Below are 18,391 nucleotides of genomic sequence, written 5' to 3' on the forward strand. Positions count from 1 at the left end.
ATTCAGGGTGTCCCTGCGATTGGCTGACCACCAATTCAGGGTGTCCCTGCCTTATGCCTTGAGTCAGCTGGGATAGGCTTGCTCTGACTGACTTAGCATAGGACAGAAAAATCCATTCATTGTTTTTCAGTACCACCTATCCTCACAACCATTGCAAGGTTTTCTGCGGCCGATCCCGGCCAACTATAACTGGCTAATTTGCAGGGCATGGAGAGAAAAATGCCCATGTATTTATTGATGTCATCTTCATGCATCTACTGGAGCTGTATGGCGAAAAGAAAAGCAGCACCATTGAGAGAATAGACAGTTAAAAATCAAGAAATCCAATTCGATGGACCAATTATTACAATTTAGATTCGCACTAAATGGATTTCCTACTTTCCGAGGCTTTAGTAGCTTGTTGGCTGCATGAGAACTGAATGCAGCATGGAAAATATCACCATAAACGCCTCGAGGTAGACAGACCTCACACAGTGCATCTCTGGTCATAAGTGAGCTCACGTTCATGTGTGTTAGAAGAACAAACAATCTGTTTGGCCTTTTGAGAAAAGCAAAAAAAATGTTAGACCTAACAGCTTGGGTATCTGCACACACTGTCAGAGGCAATAAAAAGCCACAAGCAGGCTTGGTGCACAAGTGTGCCCACAGTGTTTTATGGATGTCTCTTTGTGCTCACAGTTGGCTTGCCAAAGCCAGACTTGTCCTGGACAGACCTCCTTTGCCACACCTGACAGTGCCACTCAAAATGTGACCACTTCAGTGGCCTCAATTATCAACGCTGTGTAGACACAGAGCAAGGTCTGAAATATCCTTAGGCAACTTTCTTTTTATAATATAACAAAAACTTCCAGGTAAAAAAGTGTCAGGAACCCACCAAGGCTATCTATGCCCCAAAACAGCCATCAACATACTGCACAAAGTGCCACTTTGTTCTTGTCCATAGGCTATAAAGGTTAATTTTGGGCATAAAGTGAGCAGAATTTCTGAGCTGAGGGGTAATGTCTGACAAAATTATCAATCACATCTATACGCTGAAAAATGCAGGGATGCAGAGGGAGACTGAACACCAAGGTTAATTTTAAGAAGCTAAAATTATCATAGTTTCCCTGGGCCATATTATAGGTTAGGATGTCCAGGGAGACGCTATTTTTCAACATGTTCAACAACAGTGTGCTGGGCAAATGTTTTTTTTGGGCTTTTGTGTAAACCTTGATTATGATCCTTCGTCATTCTAGGACAAAAAGAATTACAAAAGCCCAGAATTAATCAACGTACAAAATCCATTTTTTTCAGGGGGTTATGGAGAAAAAGAAAAAGGGCAAACATCTGACTGAATTAACAAACAAACAAAAAAACTAAAAAAATTCAGAAGCAATTAAAAACTGATTAAATCAGACAAAAGAAATTGACAAAGATAAGCACTGTCAAATAATGAGTTTTCTGAGCTTTGCAAAAATATTTTGCTCATGGGGCAGAGTTTGTTATAGGGTACAATATCCTTCAACTTGCTTGCAAAATGACAGAAAATTATCTATGAAAAACGGAGCATGTCCTGTAGAAAGTTCTGCATATTAAACTAGGGATTAAAGACACCTGAAGTAAGCCATACTGCTATCCGGGTACCCATCAAGACAAAAGGGCTTCCCTTGGTATATCGTGGTTATGCACAAGTGTATACGATTCAATTTGCAAAGACAAAAAGTTGCATAATGACGCAGTAAACATTGACAATTGAATGGCATCTCCTAATAGAATAATATTTTTAGCAACCAAAAAAAATAGCTTCACCTAATCCCGCTAGAACAAAAAGGGATTAAAAAAATGCATGAGCTCCCTTGAGGCCCACAAACTGCTGACCACATGAAAAGTAGAGCACATCTTTGAGGTTAAGCGATGGCATCTTTAAATTAAAGCGTCTCATTCGGCAAACTTCCCCTTCAGGCAACTTTTAGGAAATGAAGTGTCTCGCTTTGCCGTCGATTCGGCCAATTTCCAAGTCTTTGATTTATCACACACTGGCGCTCCCAGTTTGGAAGGTAATTGAAATCCAAGCGGTATTTATGCAGGGAGAGATCCACTTGCACACATCCTCAGCTGTCACTGTCTTCAGTGTAGCATTGTGAGCACATGACAGATTGTTAGGGCTCTTCTGCCAGACAGCTGTCTGGAAGAAAAGGGCTGTAGTGGGAGGAGGGTTTGCTAGGGTGAGCTGCGGTGGAGACACATTAGATTGCTGTCCCCTCGGTAGTCAATCACGGTTGTTTATATACCTACTCAGAATAGCCTGGTCAGCTCTGCGCTCCAACACTGATAAAACATGCCCAGCGTAGCTCCTAAATCTTGCCTTAAGTCCTTGTTCACTGAAAACCAGTGGTGGAAAGTAACAGAGTACAAACACAAAAGATACGTATCTTTTTGCAAATCACTTAAAGGTGACTTTCATAAGATTTGTGGCTATTTTATCAGGTTTAAGAGGCAATGTTTACTGAAAATACTTTTAAGTCGGTCATTTTTGATTGCAAATGAAAAGAGAGGGATTCTCATTAAGATGCGGCTTATATTTAATAGTCACTTATATTTTGCTCTCATTGGGCGTTGATAAGATGGACTGTCAGAAGCAAGTATTCATGTTATAATGACTTCGCATGGATGCGTCATTTTGAAAGTGAACAAGCATACAGAGTGGCTGAAATAAGAGATTTCACTTGACACAAATGCATGTGTCATTGGCCACACCATTTATCAAATTCATAATCACACACAGTATTAAGTACTGAGTATTAAAATGAACAACACAGAACCATTAAGTTCTTAATCACAAATCTCCTAAAATAAAAATATTGTGTGAAAGAGCACTTTAAGAAAACCATGATAACCTTTGATAAAAATGTATTAACATTTCCAAGGTGCAAGCTATGGAAAATAATCTGCAAAAATGTGATTTTGAGTGTGCATGTTGAACTACATACATGAGAAAGTGATCTTCCCGTGCCGAGGTATAAGCCTATTACTGGACTATCTATTTTATAAATGCACAGTCTGTACTTTTACTTAACTAAAGAGTCTGAGCACTTCTGCCATCTCAGCTGAAGATGTGCAAAAACAGCTGTGTAAAAATCTACTGATGTTCTCTCACCGCAGATAGCAAAGCCATCGTTGATGGGAATCTAAAACTTATCCTGGGTCTCATCTGGACTCTCATCCTGCACTATTCTATATCCATGCCAATGTGGGATGACGAGGACGATGAAGAGACAAAGAAGATGACACCCAAACAGCGTCTGCTCGGTTGGATCCAGAACAAAGTGCCCCAGCTCCCCATCAACAACTTCAATCGTGACTGGAGGGATGGCAAAGCCCTTGGAGCTTTGGTGGACAATTGCGCTCCAGGTAAATATTCACTTGTACCATTTGTAGCAGCTGGCTCATTTAGTCCACCTTAAAAAAGTTGGTAACAACATCCAAATCGCCATGTCATTTGTTTATGATATTGCCCATTCATAAGTTAATTTGAAATTAAATTAATTAGACAGGACTGTTCACACTGTTTTTAGCAAGTGTTCAAATTGGATCTGGGCCTTTTCAAACTCGGCCGCATCGTTGACTCATCTGACAAGTTGCTGTGGCAACAAAGATGTACCGGAGGTCCGAAACCCATCTGATCTTGCCATTTAGTGTACTAGGTGTCTCTTAGTTTTCATCGTTGCTAGGAAGGCAAGGCCAAGCAGAGTCCATTAGGTCATTAGAAACTTTAACACCTTCCAGAAAGAACTTGCCATCTTATTATCTGTCACACACTTAAACGTCAGCCTGTGTCATCTGTCTTTAGAGAGCAGGTAGTTTCAGAGGGTTAGTCATGTCTATGTGATGTCTCAGCCAGCTGTCCTGCAATGACTGAATCTGTCATCAAATCTGAGGCTCAAGGTTCTCTCTTGCTCTGCTGTTGCTGCTATAACTATACCCCCAAATTTGGCCACCGTTCTTCCTTCTCATGCTTGGCAGGGCATCAATAAGAAAAAAAATCCCCGTGGTATATTGCAGAGACGTGTGTAGAAGCCACAGAAAAACAATCCACAGTCCTCTGGATGGGGGAAAGTATTCAAATATTGAGTTGTTTTATTTTATTATGATAGTTAATTTTCTGGACTGAACATTAGATAACAGGTATTTTCTGCTCCTGATTTTGCAATGTGTACCTTTGTACTTTAAGTCAATGAAAAGAGACGTGACTGTCCTTCTTCTAACCCTGACCGGCCTAAATCAGGAACACCCAAAAATGTATTACCACGTAGAGTATTTCCCGATACTTGCTTGTTTTCATTAATTACTATACCGTCAAACATAGTATTTAGGTAAAATGATTTAGTTGCACATCTCCGCATGCAACTTCGATTAGAGAACCTCTAAGTACAGCGTAAGTACTTTTGCCACCTCTGCTGATGACAAATTTTCCCTAGCCAACTGTTAGGAGTTCCCTTGCTGGTGTGAATTTTAGAAGCATAAATGGAGTTGAGTGCAAACCCTTATTTAACTGTGTTTACACATGGTGTGGGGAGACGCATCTCTAAGTGCTGCAATGCTGCCCATACAAGGTTGCGTTGTTTCATCAGCCTGACTTTCTTGCTGTATGACAGGAGACAACATGAAGCAGCTCTGTTTTGCGTTTGCACACCCCTATAAAAGAAAGCATCTTCAATCGTCTACGCTGAGATAAAATCAATTTTGAAAATAAAAAGGCTGGTGTAGGCCTGTTTTAGTGCACCCACTGGGTTTTTAGACAATTAAACGGACTCCTTGCTTTTACAATGCACTCTCTACAGCCTTGCCACTAAACTGTCTATAAATATCTTAATGTATTTAATTCAACTTCTGTTTAAATGTAAAATTTTACTTACTTAGTCTCCTTGGGACTGACTGTGATTTATTTATTAATTTTCTGTCAAATCAGAACTGTAGGCAGAATACAGGACGGGGTTCTAAATATTACTTTTGATTTGATTTCTAGTTTCAATTTAAATTTCTATCATAGGTATGCAAATAAATCTGCTAAAAAATGACAAAGCCTTATAATTGGTCATTTTAGTTTTTTTTATACCCGGACAAAAGCATCTTTGGTGCACAATCAAGATTTTTTTTTCTCTGTAGAAACCATATTTTTCTCTACTAACTATTATCCAACTACCTTCAATTTATGAGTATTTTCAATATGAAATTGATCTAGTATCCCTGCATTCATCACATTTCTATAGTATCTTGCATTGAACTTGAAGCCAGACACTCTCTATAATCAACACTAATCCAATTTAGTTATTAGCTGCCCAGAGCATGCTAGCCATAGCATGTTCCTCGCACTTGTTTGTTTTAAAGAGCCAACAGACAGCATGTAAGATGTTGGAGCTGAAGGTGCCATAGCAGTGCTAGCGCTGACCAAAGCAGAGTCTCATTATGCCATTAGCAGTGGAAGCAAACCTGCACACATTTGTGCACCAGGTTGATCTAATGGCTTGTTTGCATTGTGTTAGGTTTGTGTCCTGATTGGGCTGAGTGGGACCCCAACCAGCCAGTGGAAAATGCAAGAGAAGCCATGCAGCAGGCAGATGATTGGCTGGGTGTGCCTCAGGTGAGTTGAATATCAATAATAATCATCTAATTTTGCTGGGAATGGTTGGTGTAGCTAGACCAGTGTTTCCAAAACACTTAAATGTGGAAGTACCGAAATGTACTTAATTTCAACTAACTCGGAAATCAGTTCTGAGGATATATTAAAGGGATCACTGCCCAGCAAGAAGAAGTTGTTTTTCTTTACTTGCAAACTGTAGCATTAGGCTGAAGTCATGCAACTCTTAATATTGTCTTGCATATAACAGTTTTTTAAGTGTGAAACAGCATCCCTAAAAATGTTGAGGGAAATACAGAATAGCGTGATAACACTGCAAATCAGAGCAAGGTGAGACTATGCAGAAGGAAGGATAGAACAAATAAGATTGCTTTTTTATGCACTGCCGTTAGAAAACTAAGAACAAATTATCCCCTGTTAAAAGTTGGTCTCTGTTTAAAATGAAAGTTTTTACAAGCAGAAGATGCTTTATGGTGGCATCAAAGACTTTACAGTGTCAGAGATTTTTATTTTCGCTCTTTTAAAGACCTTTAAGCACCTCCCAAGCAGGCTCTGAAAGATTGATCTAATCTGCGTCGCTCAGAATAACGATGTAATCAGAGCAAGGTTGCATTCTTCCATTCCATCCCTTTTTAATGACCCTTGCTGTTCTCCGGTCCACTGTGCAGGTTGTTTAGTTGCACACTAGCTAATCACCACAAGGATAAGCGCTGGCCAGATAGCTCGAGGGTGGATGTCATGGCCCTGAGGGTTGGGAGTGGGGGGTGGACTAGATTCCATTGCGCTAGCGTTAAGGAGATGTGGGAGAGGTCTGGCTAAGTATAAATCCTCGTGGCTGACTTCTAGAAGGCAACAATCCTTAACCCTGCAGAACCAGGGTTAAATATATCTGGCTAGAGTCATTGCTCTGTGGCAGTGAATGATTGACAAAGTGTTAGAAGTAGGAGAGGAGTGAGTAGAGGTGCTAATAGATATGTTTATTTTCTGTCTAATCCCTATGCACTATGGTTATTAGGAAGGGGTCAGGCACTACTTTCTCCAAAGTATATCAAAGGTGCTGGGCTCAAATCTACTGTCCAATTTTGTACATATATTGTTGATGTGTTGTTTGCAATATAGGTGATTGCACCTGAGGAGATAGTGGATCCAGATGTGGATGAGCACTCTGTGATGACTTACCTGTCGCAGTTCCCCAAAGCCAAGCTGAAGCCAGGTGCTCCTCTCAAACCCAAACAGCTTTTTCCTCACAAGGCCAAAGCCTACGGACCAGGTGAGAAGTCAAGTCAAGATACATTCTTATTTACAAAAATGTCAACAAAAGTGTTACAAATGCCTACACTTGACAAAAAATGTGACATCTCCGTGCCTAAACACCCAAGAGGGCAGACATTGAGCCCATATTTTGAAAAATAGTAAACCTCGAGAAAAACCCCTCTAATGTGGGATCTTCCTTTCAGGCAGACCAGGATACTGCGGATGCTTTATAAATTATGGGAATTCATAAAAACCTCAGGTTTTTTTTTTGCCAAAGTACTAGTCTTTTTGGTATATGACATCAGAACAGTGTTGGGACAAGTACTTCTTTCGTGTACATTCCTGTTGTAAAAAAAGATGCATGAAAGGTGCTTTTGTTTTTTTTGCAGGTCTTGAGCCTCATGGTAACAAAGTCCTTCACCCTGCTGTATTCACTGTGGATACTAGTGAAGCAGGCAGTGGTGAGGTCCTAGTCTATGTGGAGGACCCCGAGGGACACAAAGAAGAGGTAAGTCTGTTATATAAAGCCAGGATATTTTTCAATGAATTCTGTCAATCATTTGTCTCTTTTTCTATAGGCCAAGGTGAAACCTAACAAGGAAAAAAACCGAACCTACACAGTAACTTATATTCCCAAAGTTGAAGGTCTTCACAAGGTTAGGAAAAAATAGCCTCCATTGTCCAATTAAGACCTCTCCAAATGATAAATTGTAAAAATTGTCTTTTATTATATCCCTTAAATGTCAGGTTAAGGTGTTATTTGCTGGTCAAGACATTGACAAGAGCCCTTACTCAGTGAATGTGGCAAAGGACATGGGTGACCCCAGTAAAGTGCATGCCAGGGGGCCCGGCCTAGAACGCACTGGGAATATTGCCAACAAACCCACTTATTTTGACATCTTCACAGCCGGTGAGAAAGCCTTTTAACTTTTTTGCAGAAAGAGAATAAGAGCATGAAAAGTATATTACAACTTTTATTACACGAAGTAATAGTGAGCGATATATGCCCATCAGGCATTCTTATGGTCATATTTTCTGTGAGTTGTGGTCTTCCATCCACTGAAAGCTTACAACAAACAACTGCCTGCACAGTCCAATGGAGACTAATATTCATCCCTGTCAACAAGGTGCTGGCAATGGCGACGTCAGCGTGGTCATTGTGGATCCTCAGGGTAAAAATGACACAGTGGAAATCATTTTGGAAAACAAAGGCGACAGTGTTTTCCGATGCACCTATCGCCCTGTGACTGAGGGTCCACACGCCATCCATGTCCTCTTTGGCGGCCAAGAGATCCCCAAAAGCCCATTCCCTGTCAACATTGCAGAAGGTGAGCAATGTGTTGCTTTTATTTCAGACAACGGTGCATCTCAACATGAGGAATACGTCAGGGTGATCCTTTCAACCCGGTTTTATTTCTTTAGGCCTTCAACATTAGACCATAACCCTTCTTATCTGTCATTTCTAGCACCTACTGTTGCTCCTCCCATAGGAGCACCATTGCAGATAATCCCTCAGTCAGTGCTCACTCCTCCTGGAACTAAGGGGGCCCCACCTAAAAAACCTGTTCGCCCAAGTTAGTATCTGGCCCACTGGGATAAGCCTTTGCTCAGCACTCAGCTCAAATGTCCCCTCTCTCCGCATCAAAAGAAATGTTCTCGATGTGGTCATGAGGAAGCTTTCACACTATTGGAGGTGCATGGTGCAGTGTAGTGCTTAGTCCAACTTTTTGTGGCCTGCCAGCTTGATAGATTAGATTCAAAGAAAGCACCGATGCAATGTTCATTTGTCCGTTTTGCCTATTTCTCTACTTTGTTCAACTTTCAACTGCCCTGTTTGCTGCTCGCCCCACGTATTTGCATCTGCCGGCATTCTGTCAGCGCATAGAAGCATTTACTGTATATCTGACGAACTGAATCTTTGTTGAAATTCTGCTTGGTATGTGTCTAAAACGTCAATGTGCAGTATGTAATTGTGAACCGCATCTTTTTCATTTACAGGACTTTTTTAATCTGTCTGGAATTCCAGTTGAATATTCTGCAACTAACATCTGTCTGCAATTCCAGTTGATTATTCTGCTACTAACACTGCTACCAACTGCAGGTTTTGCTGGATACCAAAATACTTTCTTACTCAATACTTGTTGGTATTCCTTCTAGCCATCAATCCAAATGCCTGCAGAGCTACGGGCAGAGGCCTTCAGCCTAAGGGCGTGAGAGTAAAGGAGGTTGCAGACTTCAAAGTTTTCACCAAAGGAGCTGGCAGCGGAACATTGAGCGTCACGGTCAAAGGGCCCAGTGAGTCAGACAGCTTTTTCATCTTTACTCCTCCTGATTTGGATTACTTCTCTCGTCCTAGCTTCTTGGCCAGGAAAATGCATACATGCATAGAATATATGTTGTCTTGACGAGGATCCATATTGTATTGTTTTTCCCAGCTGGAACGCAGGAACAAGTAAAAGTGCGAGACACAGGAAATGGCGTGTATGAATGCGAGTATTACCCTCTCAAGCCGGGTAAATATACAGTGGTTATCACATGGGGAGGTCAGCCCATCCCACGCAGGTAAAACTCAAAGGCTGCATTATGGCTATAGCAAGAAATGAAACAAAGGTAATAACGCCGAGATGCTTGTATAATTCATCTCTGCAGTCCATTTGAAGTGGAGGTGGGACCCGAAGCAGGTTTCCAGAAGGTGAGGGCCTGGGGTCCTGGTCTTAAGACAGGGATGGTGGGAAAATCTGCTGACTTTGTGGTAGAAGCCATCGGCACAGATGTTGGGACTTTGGGTAAGTCCAGACCAGACTCGAGACAACATTACCGCAAATTCTCATACATGACAGAAAACAAAAGACTAGACCCATTGATGAAAACATGCTCCAGAAAGAAAACCTTTTGGATATAGTTTAAAATGCTCCCCATATTCAACTGACTGAAAACGTTCTTCTAAAAGTATTCAACAGCCCCTGCTCAGACACTCTCACTATCAAAAATGGAGTGGTTACCATATATCATTGGATGTAGCGACAATTTCACCATTACATAAATTGGCTAATTGAAGTTATTCCCTCGTTTTTTGTGAAGGCTTCTCCATCGAAGGACCCTCTCAGGCTAAGATAGAGTGTGACGACAAAGGTGATGGCTCCTGCGATGTGCGCTATTGGCCCACTGAACCCGGCGACTATGCTGTCCATGTAATTTGTGATGACGAGGACATCAAGGACAGCCCCTTCATGGCTCATATTCTCCCTGCCGCCAATGACACTTTCCCAGAGAAGGTAACAAGTCCAGAATAACAAAGACATAAAAACAGAGATTGGTGTCTTTATCTGATACATCGAAATTTTTAGGTAAAAGCCTTTGGGCCGGGCCTGCAACCAACTGGCGTTACTGTGAACAAGCCAACCGAATTCACTATTGATGCCCGCATGGCTGGGAAGGGTCCACTCTCCATCTATGCCCAGGTATTTCAAAAGCATCATTTTCTATTACAAGACCCTGAAACATGGTATAAAAACATACTTTCCCCAATGACCCAATAAAGCTGCTTAAATATTTGACATTGAAGACTCGTATGGATTCACTGTAAACAGCTTGTGAGAAGGTTCGGGGTTGACTTGCTTTTGCATCCACTTAGGATGCCGAAGGGTGCACAATCAACATCAAAGTCAATGACAAAGGTGATGGAACATATCTGTGCACGTACACCCCCACCAAGCCTATTAAGCACACTATCATCATCGCCTGGAGTGGTGTAAATGTGCCCAACAGCCCCTTTAGGGTAAGATACATGCAGCTGCACTCAGACACTCAATACTTATAGACTTTAGGAAGTCAATGTTGGATACCTTTTCCATACTGTTTGAGCAATGGTACTTTTAGGTAGCAAAAAGTGATATGCTATCATCGACCTTAAATGTAAGGATGTATATTTTAATGTTACAGGAACTATCTAAAATTATTACCTTAAGTTATCAACAACTTCATTTTACCTAATTAAAACCTAATTTGACGTGATGAGGGAAACATACATCTAGATTTGTTGAATATCAAACATATCAAATATCTGCCTTACATATCATATATAGGTGTTTGCCTAAGAGTGTTTAACATTATGCTCTTCCATCTAGAAGTACTGCATGTGTGACGTCATGATTAAAAGGTCAATTAACAAAGACCTGGTCACCGCTCCCTGGTTGCTCAAGTACACTGTGAATTCATTAGGTGCAGGTCAAAGAGGGTTGTCATCCAGACAAGGTCAAGGTCTATGGACCCGGAGTGGAGAAGACGGGCCTCAAGGCTAACGAGCCAACATACTTCACTGTGGACTGCAGTGAGGCTGGTCAAGGTAAGCACGTATGAGAAAATGACAGTTAAAAAAATGACAGTTATAAGGAATTCAAGTACCAAGTCCCAATGAAAGGAGGTCTGTGAATTCTGAAAATAATTTGGTATAATTGTAACAAAAAAATGGAGTAAAAGCCTACTTGAAATATTCTTTTTAGCATTTTATTTATTCATAGACTCGAAATTTAGTTCATTTTTATTAAACTATTCTTCCTACTGTGCACTGCTAGGTGACATTAGCATAGGAATCAAGTGCGCCCCAGGGGTGGTTGGCCCTGCCGAGGCAGACATCGACTTTGACATCATCAAGAATGACAATGACACCTTTACTGTCAAGTACACTCCCCCGGGACCAGGTCGCTACACCATCATGGTGCTCTTTGCTGACCAGGTAAGATGAGGGTTGTTATGTAACATCACCTTTGAAAACAGCAAGCTTTTTTTTCTAAATATTAATGCATTTTCTCAATGCTCTCCTTGTCAGGAAATTCCCATCAGTCCATTCAAAGTCAAAGTTGATCCCTCTCACAATGCTGGAAAGGTGAGAGCTGAAGGCCCTGGACTCAACAAGACAGGTTTGTATTGTGGGAGAAACTAACATAACCAAGTACAAATATTTGAGTACACTGCACAAGTATGTTTATCAGGAACATTTATGAAATGTATAATTAACAGAGGCTTTATCTTCAAATTTCTTATCTGGTCAAAGTAGGCTAGTTGCAACTCATTATATTATAGATGTCTGCCGTTATGTTGTTTATATTATATCATAGGGCTAAGTAATTCCATAATAACTTGCAAATGAACTAGATATTCTTTCATGTGAACAAAAATGTAGTAATGTGGCAGTGGGACGTTCTTTAGCCTTGTACAAAAAAAATAGGTAACAGTTCAAGGCTATCACTACACAAATGAGCAGTATTTTATGTTCTAAATCATGCATATTTTCAGTAACTATCTTCAACCGTATAATAAATTCAGAAGCAGGGCTCTTAATTTACATGAAAGGGTTGAATTACAAGAACTACTCTTGCCACTTTGAGGTTTGGCAATTGAATCCACCCACATACTAACGGTACATCTGAGCAGCAATTGTTAAACAGAAGAAATATGCATGTGATCGCAGGTGTGGAGGTGGGCATGCCGACCCACTTTACAATCTACACAAAAGGAGCAGGCAAAGCCAAGCCAGAAGTGCGCTTCGCAGCCTCGGGCCCAGGAGAGGTCATCCGTGACTTTGAGATAATCGATAACCATGATTACTCCTACACAGTCAAATACACAGCTCTTCAACAGGTGCGCTAGTTTTTAAGTCCATTTGTGTTTGATTTTGGATGCAGACTTTGCTCACCATAATGATTTCCTCTTTTAGGGAAATATGGCAATCACAGTCACTTACGGATCAGATCCCATCCCCAAGAGTCCCTTCCATATCACAGTGGCTCCACAGCTGAATATTGGAAAAGTCAAAGTTGAGGGATTAGATACCAGTAAGTCCAATTTGCTATCTCTGAAATAACACAGATACTTGCTTTATGAGTGGAGTAATTTATTTTCTTGCTAATTTGCCTTCAAAATTCCATTCAATTTTACTGACAGAGCCCCAAATCTTAGCTTTCAAGTAAGAAAAAGGAAATAATTATACGTAAAGCTACGGAAATAAATTGATTTTAACTCCGGCAGACAGCTGAAAATGTTGTTTGACTTAAGAGGAAATTAATTAGAATCTTTCTGCACCCACGAGTTCTATTTAATTACCCAGATGTGCAGTGCCTATAGTATTTCTGGAGCCAGCATGTAACATCATTGAGCTTAGGTGCTGGTACATCACCTGGGGTTTGGCCGTATCAATTGCAAGGAAAAGTAACTAAGACACCTAAAAACTATGACTGGATTTGCAACCATGCAACATACTTGCGAAACAACTTCATTCATTATTTTCATACTATTTATCTTGCCTCCATTCATAATACCAATAGTATGGGTGATATCCCCGTAAAGTCACCTGACTGTGGTTTGGATCAAGATGACAATGTATTCTATGTACATAGTGACATCATTGTAGAAATAGGTTATCTTACACCTAAAGTCCAGTTGCAAATTGTATAAAGAGTAAAGTGCCACATTAAAGGGAAATGACATTTTTTGTTCCAGAAGTGGAAGTAGGACGGGACCAAGAATTCACAGTCAACACAAAGGGTGCCGGCGGGCAGGGCAATGTGGGCGTGAAAATGACCTCACCCACTGGCCGACCAATTCCATGCAAGCTGGAATCGGACAAAGCCAAAGGCCTTCACAACGTGAAGTACATCCCCCCGGAGGAGGGGCAGTACAAGGTGGAAGTCAGCTATGACGGAAACCCCGTCATGGGGAGCCCCTTTGGGTTGGAAGCTGTGATGCCTGCTGATCCCTCAAAGGTAAATGTTCATGAAAGTGCTCTTGAACCACTACAGTAAAGTTTGTTGAACACATAGAATGCGGTCCTCAGTAACCAAATAATACGTAATGGGCCCTCATGGAGCAATCATATGAATGTACTGGGAACCCATTAAAGTTTTCTTTAACACACTTTTTAAAGTATTCCTTGATGCCAAAAAGGAAAACTATCACATAGCGTTATGGTCTATGTTCTTTAAAACCCAAATTCAAATGAGGATTCTGTAGCAAGGCCAGGAGTAAATAAACTATAGGGAAGTTCATTAAATATAAAATATGAACTAATTTACTCATGCTTGACAAGATTTTTTTGTGTGTTTAGGTTCGAGCATTTGGCCCGGGACTTCAAGGTGGTATTGTAGGGAAACCAGCACCATTCACTATTGACACAAAGGGAGCGGGAGCAGGTGGACTAGGTCTGACAGTGGAGGGTCCTTGTGAGGCCAAAATTGAGTGCCAAGACAATGGCGATGGAACATGCTCAGTAGCCTACTTGCCCACCGAAGCTGGAGAGTACAACATAAACATTCTTTTCGCGGAGCAGCACATCCCAGGGTCGCCTTTCAAGGCAGCCGTGCGATCAGCCTTTGACCCCACCAAGGTCACGGCCAGTGGGCCAGGCCTGGAGAGGGCCAAGGCGGGTGAGGCCGCCACCTTCACTGTGGACTGCACACGAGCTGGCGATGCCGAACTTAGCATCGAAATTATCTCGGACACCGGAGCTAAGGCTGAGGTACACATCCAGAAAACGGCAGAGGGAACGTTCTGCGTCACATATATCCCACCATTCCATGGCGCACACACCATTACCATCAAATACGGAGGTCACATGATCCCCCAGTTCCCCAAGGTTCTGCAGGTGGACCCCTCTGTGGACACCAGCGGAGTGCATGTCTACGGGCCAGGAGTAGAGCCAAGAGGTAAAATACCATAATAAACAGTTGATGTATTTTGAAAGAGCAGAGCTAGATTGATTTACAAGCTCATCCACCTTCTCAAATATATATTCATTGGTAATAGGTGTGAAAGATGATTTTGAATCAATTTTTTTCCCTAAAATATCAAACCTGAACATCTAATACCATCAATCACTAATATCAAATGGCAATACCAGTACTGGGGTAGGTCGCAGTTGTGTAATATGGCAGCACTAGATAATATTAGTTCCTGGTATCTTCATGTTTGATTCTTTCCATCTCATTTTTTCCTGCTATCCTGTTGACTATTTGCAACCAAAACGTTTGATGGTTTGTTGAAAATTCCCCCGTATCTTAAATAGTTAAAGAGTTCTGCAACCCTTTAAAAAGACGATTTTTTTACTTTGAGTCAACTAAATTAAGTTTGGCCCATTTTTAAGGGGAGAATCGGCTTAATAATTCTGCACACTTTCATATAGAGTGATGATCTGAGATAGGCCACACCCTAATCCCATTACACAAATACACATCAACTGATATGCATGGCACCTAACAATATTTCTTTTTATAGTCCTCAGAGTTGTAAATTATACATAACACTATGATCTTGTAAAACTTTGCCTCTTGCCAAATACAGCAGTATTGTGTAGACTGGAATGTATACTCTGTTAGTGACAGGTTACCATTTAAGAGTGTAGCCCACCTTTCACCTCAGGTGCAACTCTAATGACACACATTAGAAAAAGGATGAAGTAATAAAAAGAAATAAAACAGCACGACTGATTAGATATTTGTTTTTGCTAGGGAATAAATCATTAGGCTAAATATAAAACATTCAGTGTTGCAGTGGATGGGCTTATAAAAAAATCAATAGCAGAAGGTTTTAGCTTTGACAAAGGGCTTCAATACCGAATGACAAACCATATTAAGGGAATGCTTTCTTCCCAGGAGTCCTAAGAGAAGTCACGACTCATTTTATCGTGGATGCCCGCACTCTAAACAAGGTTGGAGGAAAACACGTGAAGGCTCGCATTGTTAACCCCTCAGGCACCACCACAGATGGCCACATCACTGACAAGGCCGATGGCACCTACAGAGTGGAGTACACACCTTTTGAAGATGGTGAGAGCACAAGAACACAAATCATGGTTTATTACCATTTGCTCTTTTTTAAATGTTCGAAAATAGAAACGTGTCTGCCTATTTACCAACTGCCAATATTTCTCAAGCCTAAACATCACTCCATATTTTCGTCAAAACACATTAGTCCAAAGCTTCTTACTCTATTACACTCCACTATTCTGCCCCAGTGCTTTCCCAAGCTATAACAACAAGACACTTCGTTGTGGCCATACCAGAGTAGCCATGCAGCCATGCAGTCCAGCATAAAACATATTGCACGTTCATTTTTGTGCCAGCAAAAGGTTTTAGTGGACTAACTAGTCTTCCCAAGTATCACTTTTGGGCAGAAAGAGTCAGATGTGTTCTCACTTGTAAGCTATGCATGCAGAACTCTTTACAAGGCAGATACAATAGTTTACAATGATCCCAGGAAGACGGTTTTGTCCGACAATAATCCTAATATCTGATTTCATCAAACATAAAAAAATACAATTACAACCAAGAGTTGATTCAGTGCACTGCTGGGGTAAGCGAGAGTGGGGAAAAGTCAATGTGAGAGATTTGGGGAGGGGTATAAATACAGAATGATGCACTGCTTCAATGATGTGAGGGCCAGAGAGCAAGCAGCCAGGCAGGCTCTGAGTTATAAATAGTCTGCTCTGGAACAGAAGCTTTTAAACAGGCAGGTATGTGTGCCCAAGGCTCCTAGCGCACTTGCCATACAGTTGGAATACGATAAGGGTTATTAATAGTGATTTTTAACACCAAGCACAGAGATGATGCAGTAACAGAATAAAAAAAGATGCATGAAATTGTGAACATAAAGTACATTTGATTTTTTTAATTTCCTTTTCGATTGGTGTCCCTTAGTGAAAAGCTATGTTTTTCACGTTTTGTCTTATAAACATGACTAATTCAAAGGACTCGCGTACAGGCATGCATCTGATCGAGGTACTTTATGATGATGTACCTGCACCCAAGAGTCCCTTCCGAGTGTCGGTGATGGAAGGATGCGATCCCACCCGAGTAAGGGCATATGGACCTGGCCTAGAGGGAGGAATAACCAACAAGCCGAACTGCTTTACTGTGGAGACCAGGTATTGACAAAATCGATTGTTACTCAATTGTGTCACCTTTGGTAATGTCCAGAGTTCGAAGTCACCTCTCCCAACACTACTATGACTACCACCACCACATCGACTGCTACTAGTACTACTATTACTACTACTACTACTACTGCTACAAAATTATTTATAACTAACAGAGAAATATAATTTGTTATTTTAACATGCTGTGAATGCATATCATTGAATTGCAGAGGTCCAAATCAGGTCGGCACATTTTCTTTTGGTATATTTTTTTTAAATACATTTTACATTGAACTTTATTTCAACAGTTCTTATGACAGACTAATAAAACTGATATGATCATGACATTTCACCTGTCATAAAGATGAAAGACTGTTTATTGAAGGTGTCATTCAGTGTTTTTCAATAAATTATGTCACTTTTGATGCAGAGTTGACATTGTCTCAAAACTTTGGGTTAATGGATAAACATGTTTCAATGTTTTTAGGGGTGCTGGCACTGGAGGCTTGGGCCTAACCATTGAAGGCGCTTCTGAGGCCAAAATCTCATGCAAAGACAATAAAGATGGAAGCTGCAGTGTGGAGTATGTCCCCTTCACACCTGGCGACTATGACGTCAACATCAACTACGGTGGCCACCCTATCCCTGGTAGTCCCTTCAAGGTGCCAGTCAAGGACCCAGTTGACCCCAGCAAGGTCAAATGCTCAGGTCCTGGCTTGGGTTCAGGAGTGAGAGCACACATCCCTCAAACATTCACTGTGGACTGCACTAAGGCCGGACAGGCTGGGCTAGATGTCAAACTCTTTGGGCCAACAGGTAGTTAGGCATTTTTTAATGTGTTGTTTCATTATAATTTGGTCTGTAGAGTACATGCATCATGTAACACTTACGTATATGAAGGTACAATGGAACCAGTGGGGGTTAAAAACAACGGTGATGGAACCCACACAGTTCATTACACCCCAGCTCAAGATGGACCGTACACCGTGGCAGTCAAGTATGCAGAGCAGGAAGTCCCACATAGGTACATAGCCATGTCATGGTGTATATGACTAAATCGTAAATAACAATTTATTTTAAAATTAATTCACTTTTTTCCCGAAAGGCTTATTCTTAGAAGGGTAGTTGAGCCTATCCCAGCTAACTATAGCAAATTTCAGAAGCCAAAGGCATAGCCAAAACTTGGTGAAACATCATTGTTATGTAATGAGTACGGCATTGTGAACTTGGTATTATATGCTAAAAATTGAGTGAGAGTATTTGGTTTCCTTTGTTAAATCCCCTAAAAAAACATTTCCTTGATTATATGTGAAACAATGGCAGCCTAATTGTTAAACCTTCAAACAGTGAGTCTTTTATTATCAAGCAGGACTGGATTGATTTATCTTATCTGTGCTATCACAGCGCATTCAAAGTAATGTCTCAGCCTGGGCATGATGCCAGTAAGGTGCGAGCCAGTGGGCCAGGTCTGGACAGCAAAGGCGTATCAGCTAGCCTTCCTGTAGAGTTCACCATTGATGCCCGTGAGGCTGGCGAGGGGCTGCTCACTGTGCAAATTCTGGTCAGTCAACCTGATGGAGTAATGCGATGTCAAATATACTATACAGCTCAAT

General features: G+C 41.1%; 2 protein-coding genes across 5 annotated transcripts in view; one reads left to right on the top strand and one right to left on the bottom strand.

Moving 5' to 3' along the window:
* LOC144215415 (filamin-C-like) overlaps positions 1 to 18,391 on the top strand; it is a 30,627-nt gene that overhangs the window by 2,363 nt on the left and 9,873 nt on the right. For 2 of the 4 annotated variants that reach the window (XM_077744330.1, XM_077744331.1), the window contains exons 2-27: positions 3,142 to 3,390; positions 5,523 to 5,620; positions 6,737 to 6,887; positions 7,261 to 7,379; positions 7,450 to 7,527; positions 7,619 to 7,781; positions 7,999 to 8,199; positions 8,338 to 8,445; positions 9,029 to 9,166; positions 9,307 to 9,433; positions 9,521 to 9,657; positions 9,953 to 10,146; positions 10,219 to 10,332; positions 10,506 to 10,649; positions 11,093 to 11,216; positions 11,446 to 11,606; positions 11,700 to 11,790; positions 12,342 to 12,511; positions 12,588 to 12,705; positions 13,370 to 13,632; positions 13,974 to 14,571; positions 15,517 to 15,690; positions 16,625 to 16,787; positions 17,266 to 17,594; positions 17,679 to 17,802; positions 18,183 to 18,339. In XM_077744330.1, coding sequence (XP_077600456.1) covers positions 3,142 to 3,390; positions 5,523 to 5,620; positions 6,737 to 6,887; positions 7,261 to 7,379; positions 7,450 to 7,527; positions 7,619 to 7,781; positions 7,999 to 8,199; positions 8,338 to 8,445; positions 9,029 to 9,166; positions 9,307 to 9,433; positions 9,521 to 9,657; positions 9,953 to 10,146; positions 10,219 to 10,332; positions 10,506 to 10,649; positions 11,093 to 11,216; positions 11,446 to 11,606; positions 11,700 to 11,790; positions 12,342 to 12,511; positions 12,588 to 12,705; positions 13,370 to 13,632; positions 13,974 to 14,571; positions 15,517 to 15,690; positions 16,625 to 16,787; positions 17,266 to 17,594; positions 17,679 to 17,802; positions 18,183 to 18,339 — 4,493 coding nt within the window. The remainder of the gene's footprint in view (positions 1 to 3,141; positions 3,391 to 5,522; positions 5,621 to 6,736; positions 6,888 to 7,260; positions 7,380 to 7,449; positions 7,528 to 7,618; positions 7,782 to 7,998; positions 8,200 to 8,337; positions 8,446 to 9,028; positions 9,167 to 9,306; positions 9,434 to 9,520; positions 9,658 to 9,952; positions 10,147 to 10,218; positions 10,333 to 10,505; positions 10,650 to 11,092; positions 11,217 to 11,445; positions 11,607 to 11,699; positions 11,791 to 12,341; positions 12,512 to 12,587; positions 12,706 to 13,369; positions 13,633 to 13,973; positions 14,572 to 15,516; positions 15,691 to 16,624; positions 16,788 to 17,265; positions 17,595 to 17,678; positions 17,803 to 18,182; positions 18,340 to 18,391) is intronic. The other 2 variants (XM_077744332.1, XM_077744334.1) reach the window with 1 other exon arrangement.
* The window catches only part of LOC144215417 (uncharacterized), a 71,053-nt gene continuing 57,196 nt past the window's right edge, over positions 4,535 to 18,391 (bottom strand). Inside the window, exons 4-5 of the mRNA XM_077744337.1 lie at positions 6,797 to 6,876; positions 4,535 to 4,674 (exon numbers count right to left, since the gene is read on the bottom strand). Coding sequence (XP_077600463.1) covers positions 6,840 to 6,876 — 37 coding nt within the window. The 3' untranslated portion in view covers positions 4,535 to 4,674; positions 6,797 to 6,839. The remainder of the gene's footprint in view (positions 4,675 to 6,796; positions 6,877 to 18,391) is intronic.

The sequence above is a fragment of the Stigmatopora nigra genome, chromosome 22 (assembly GCF_051989575.1).
Source record: "Stigmatopora nigra isolate UIUO_SnigA chromosome 22, RoL_Snig_1.1, whole genome shotgun sequence".
NCBI classification, from domain to species: Eukaryota; Metazoa; Chordata; class Actinopteri; order Syngnathiformes; family Syngnathidae; genus Stigmatopora; species Stigmatopora nigra.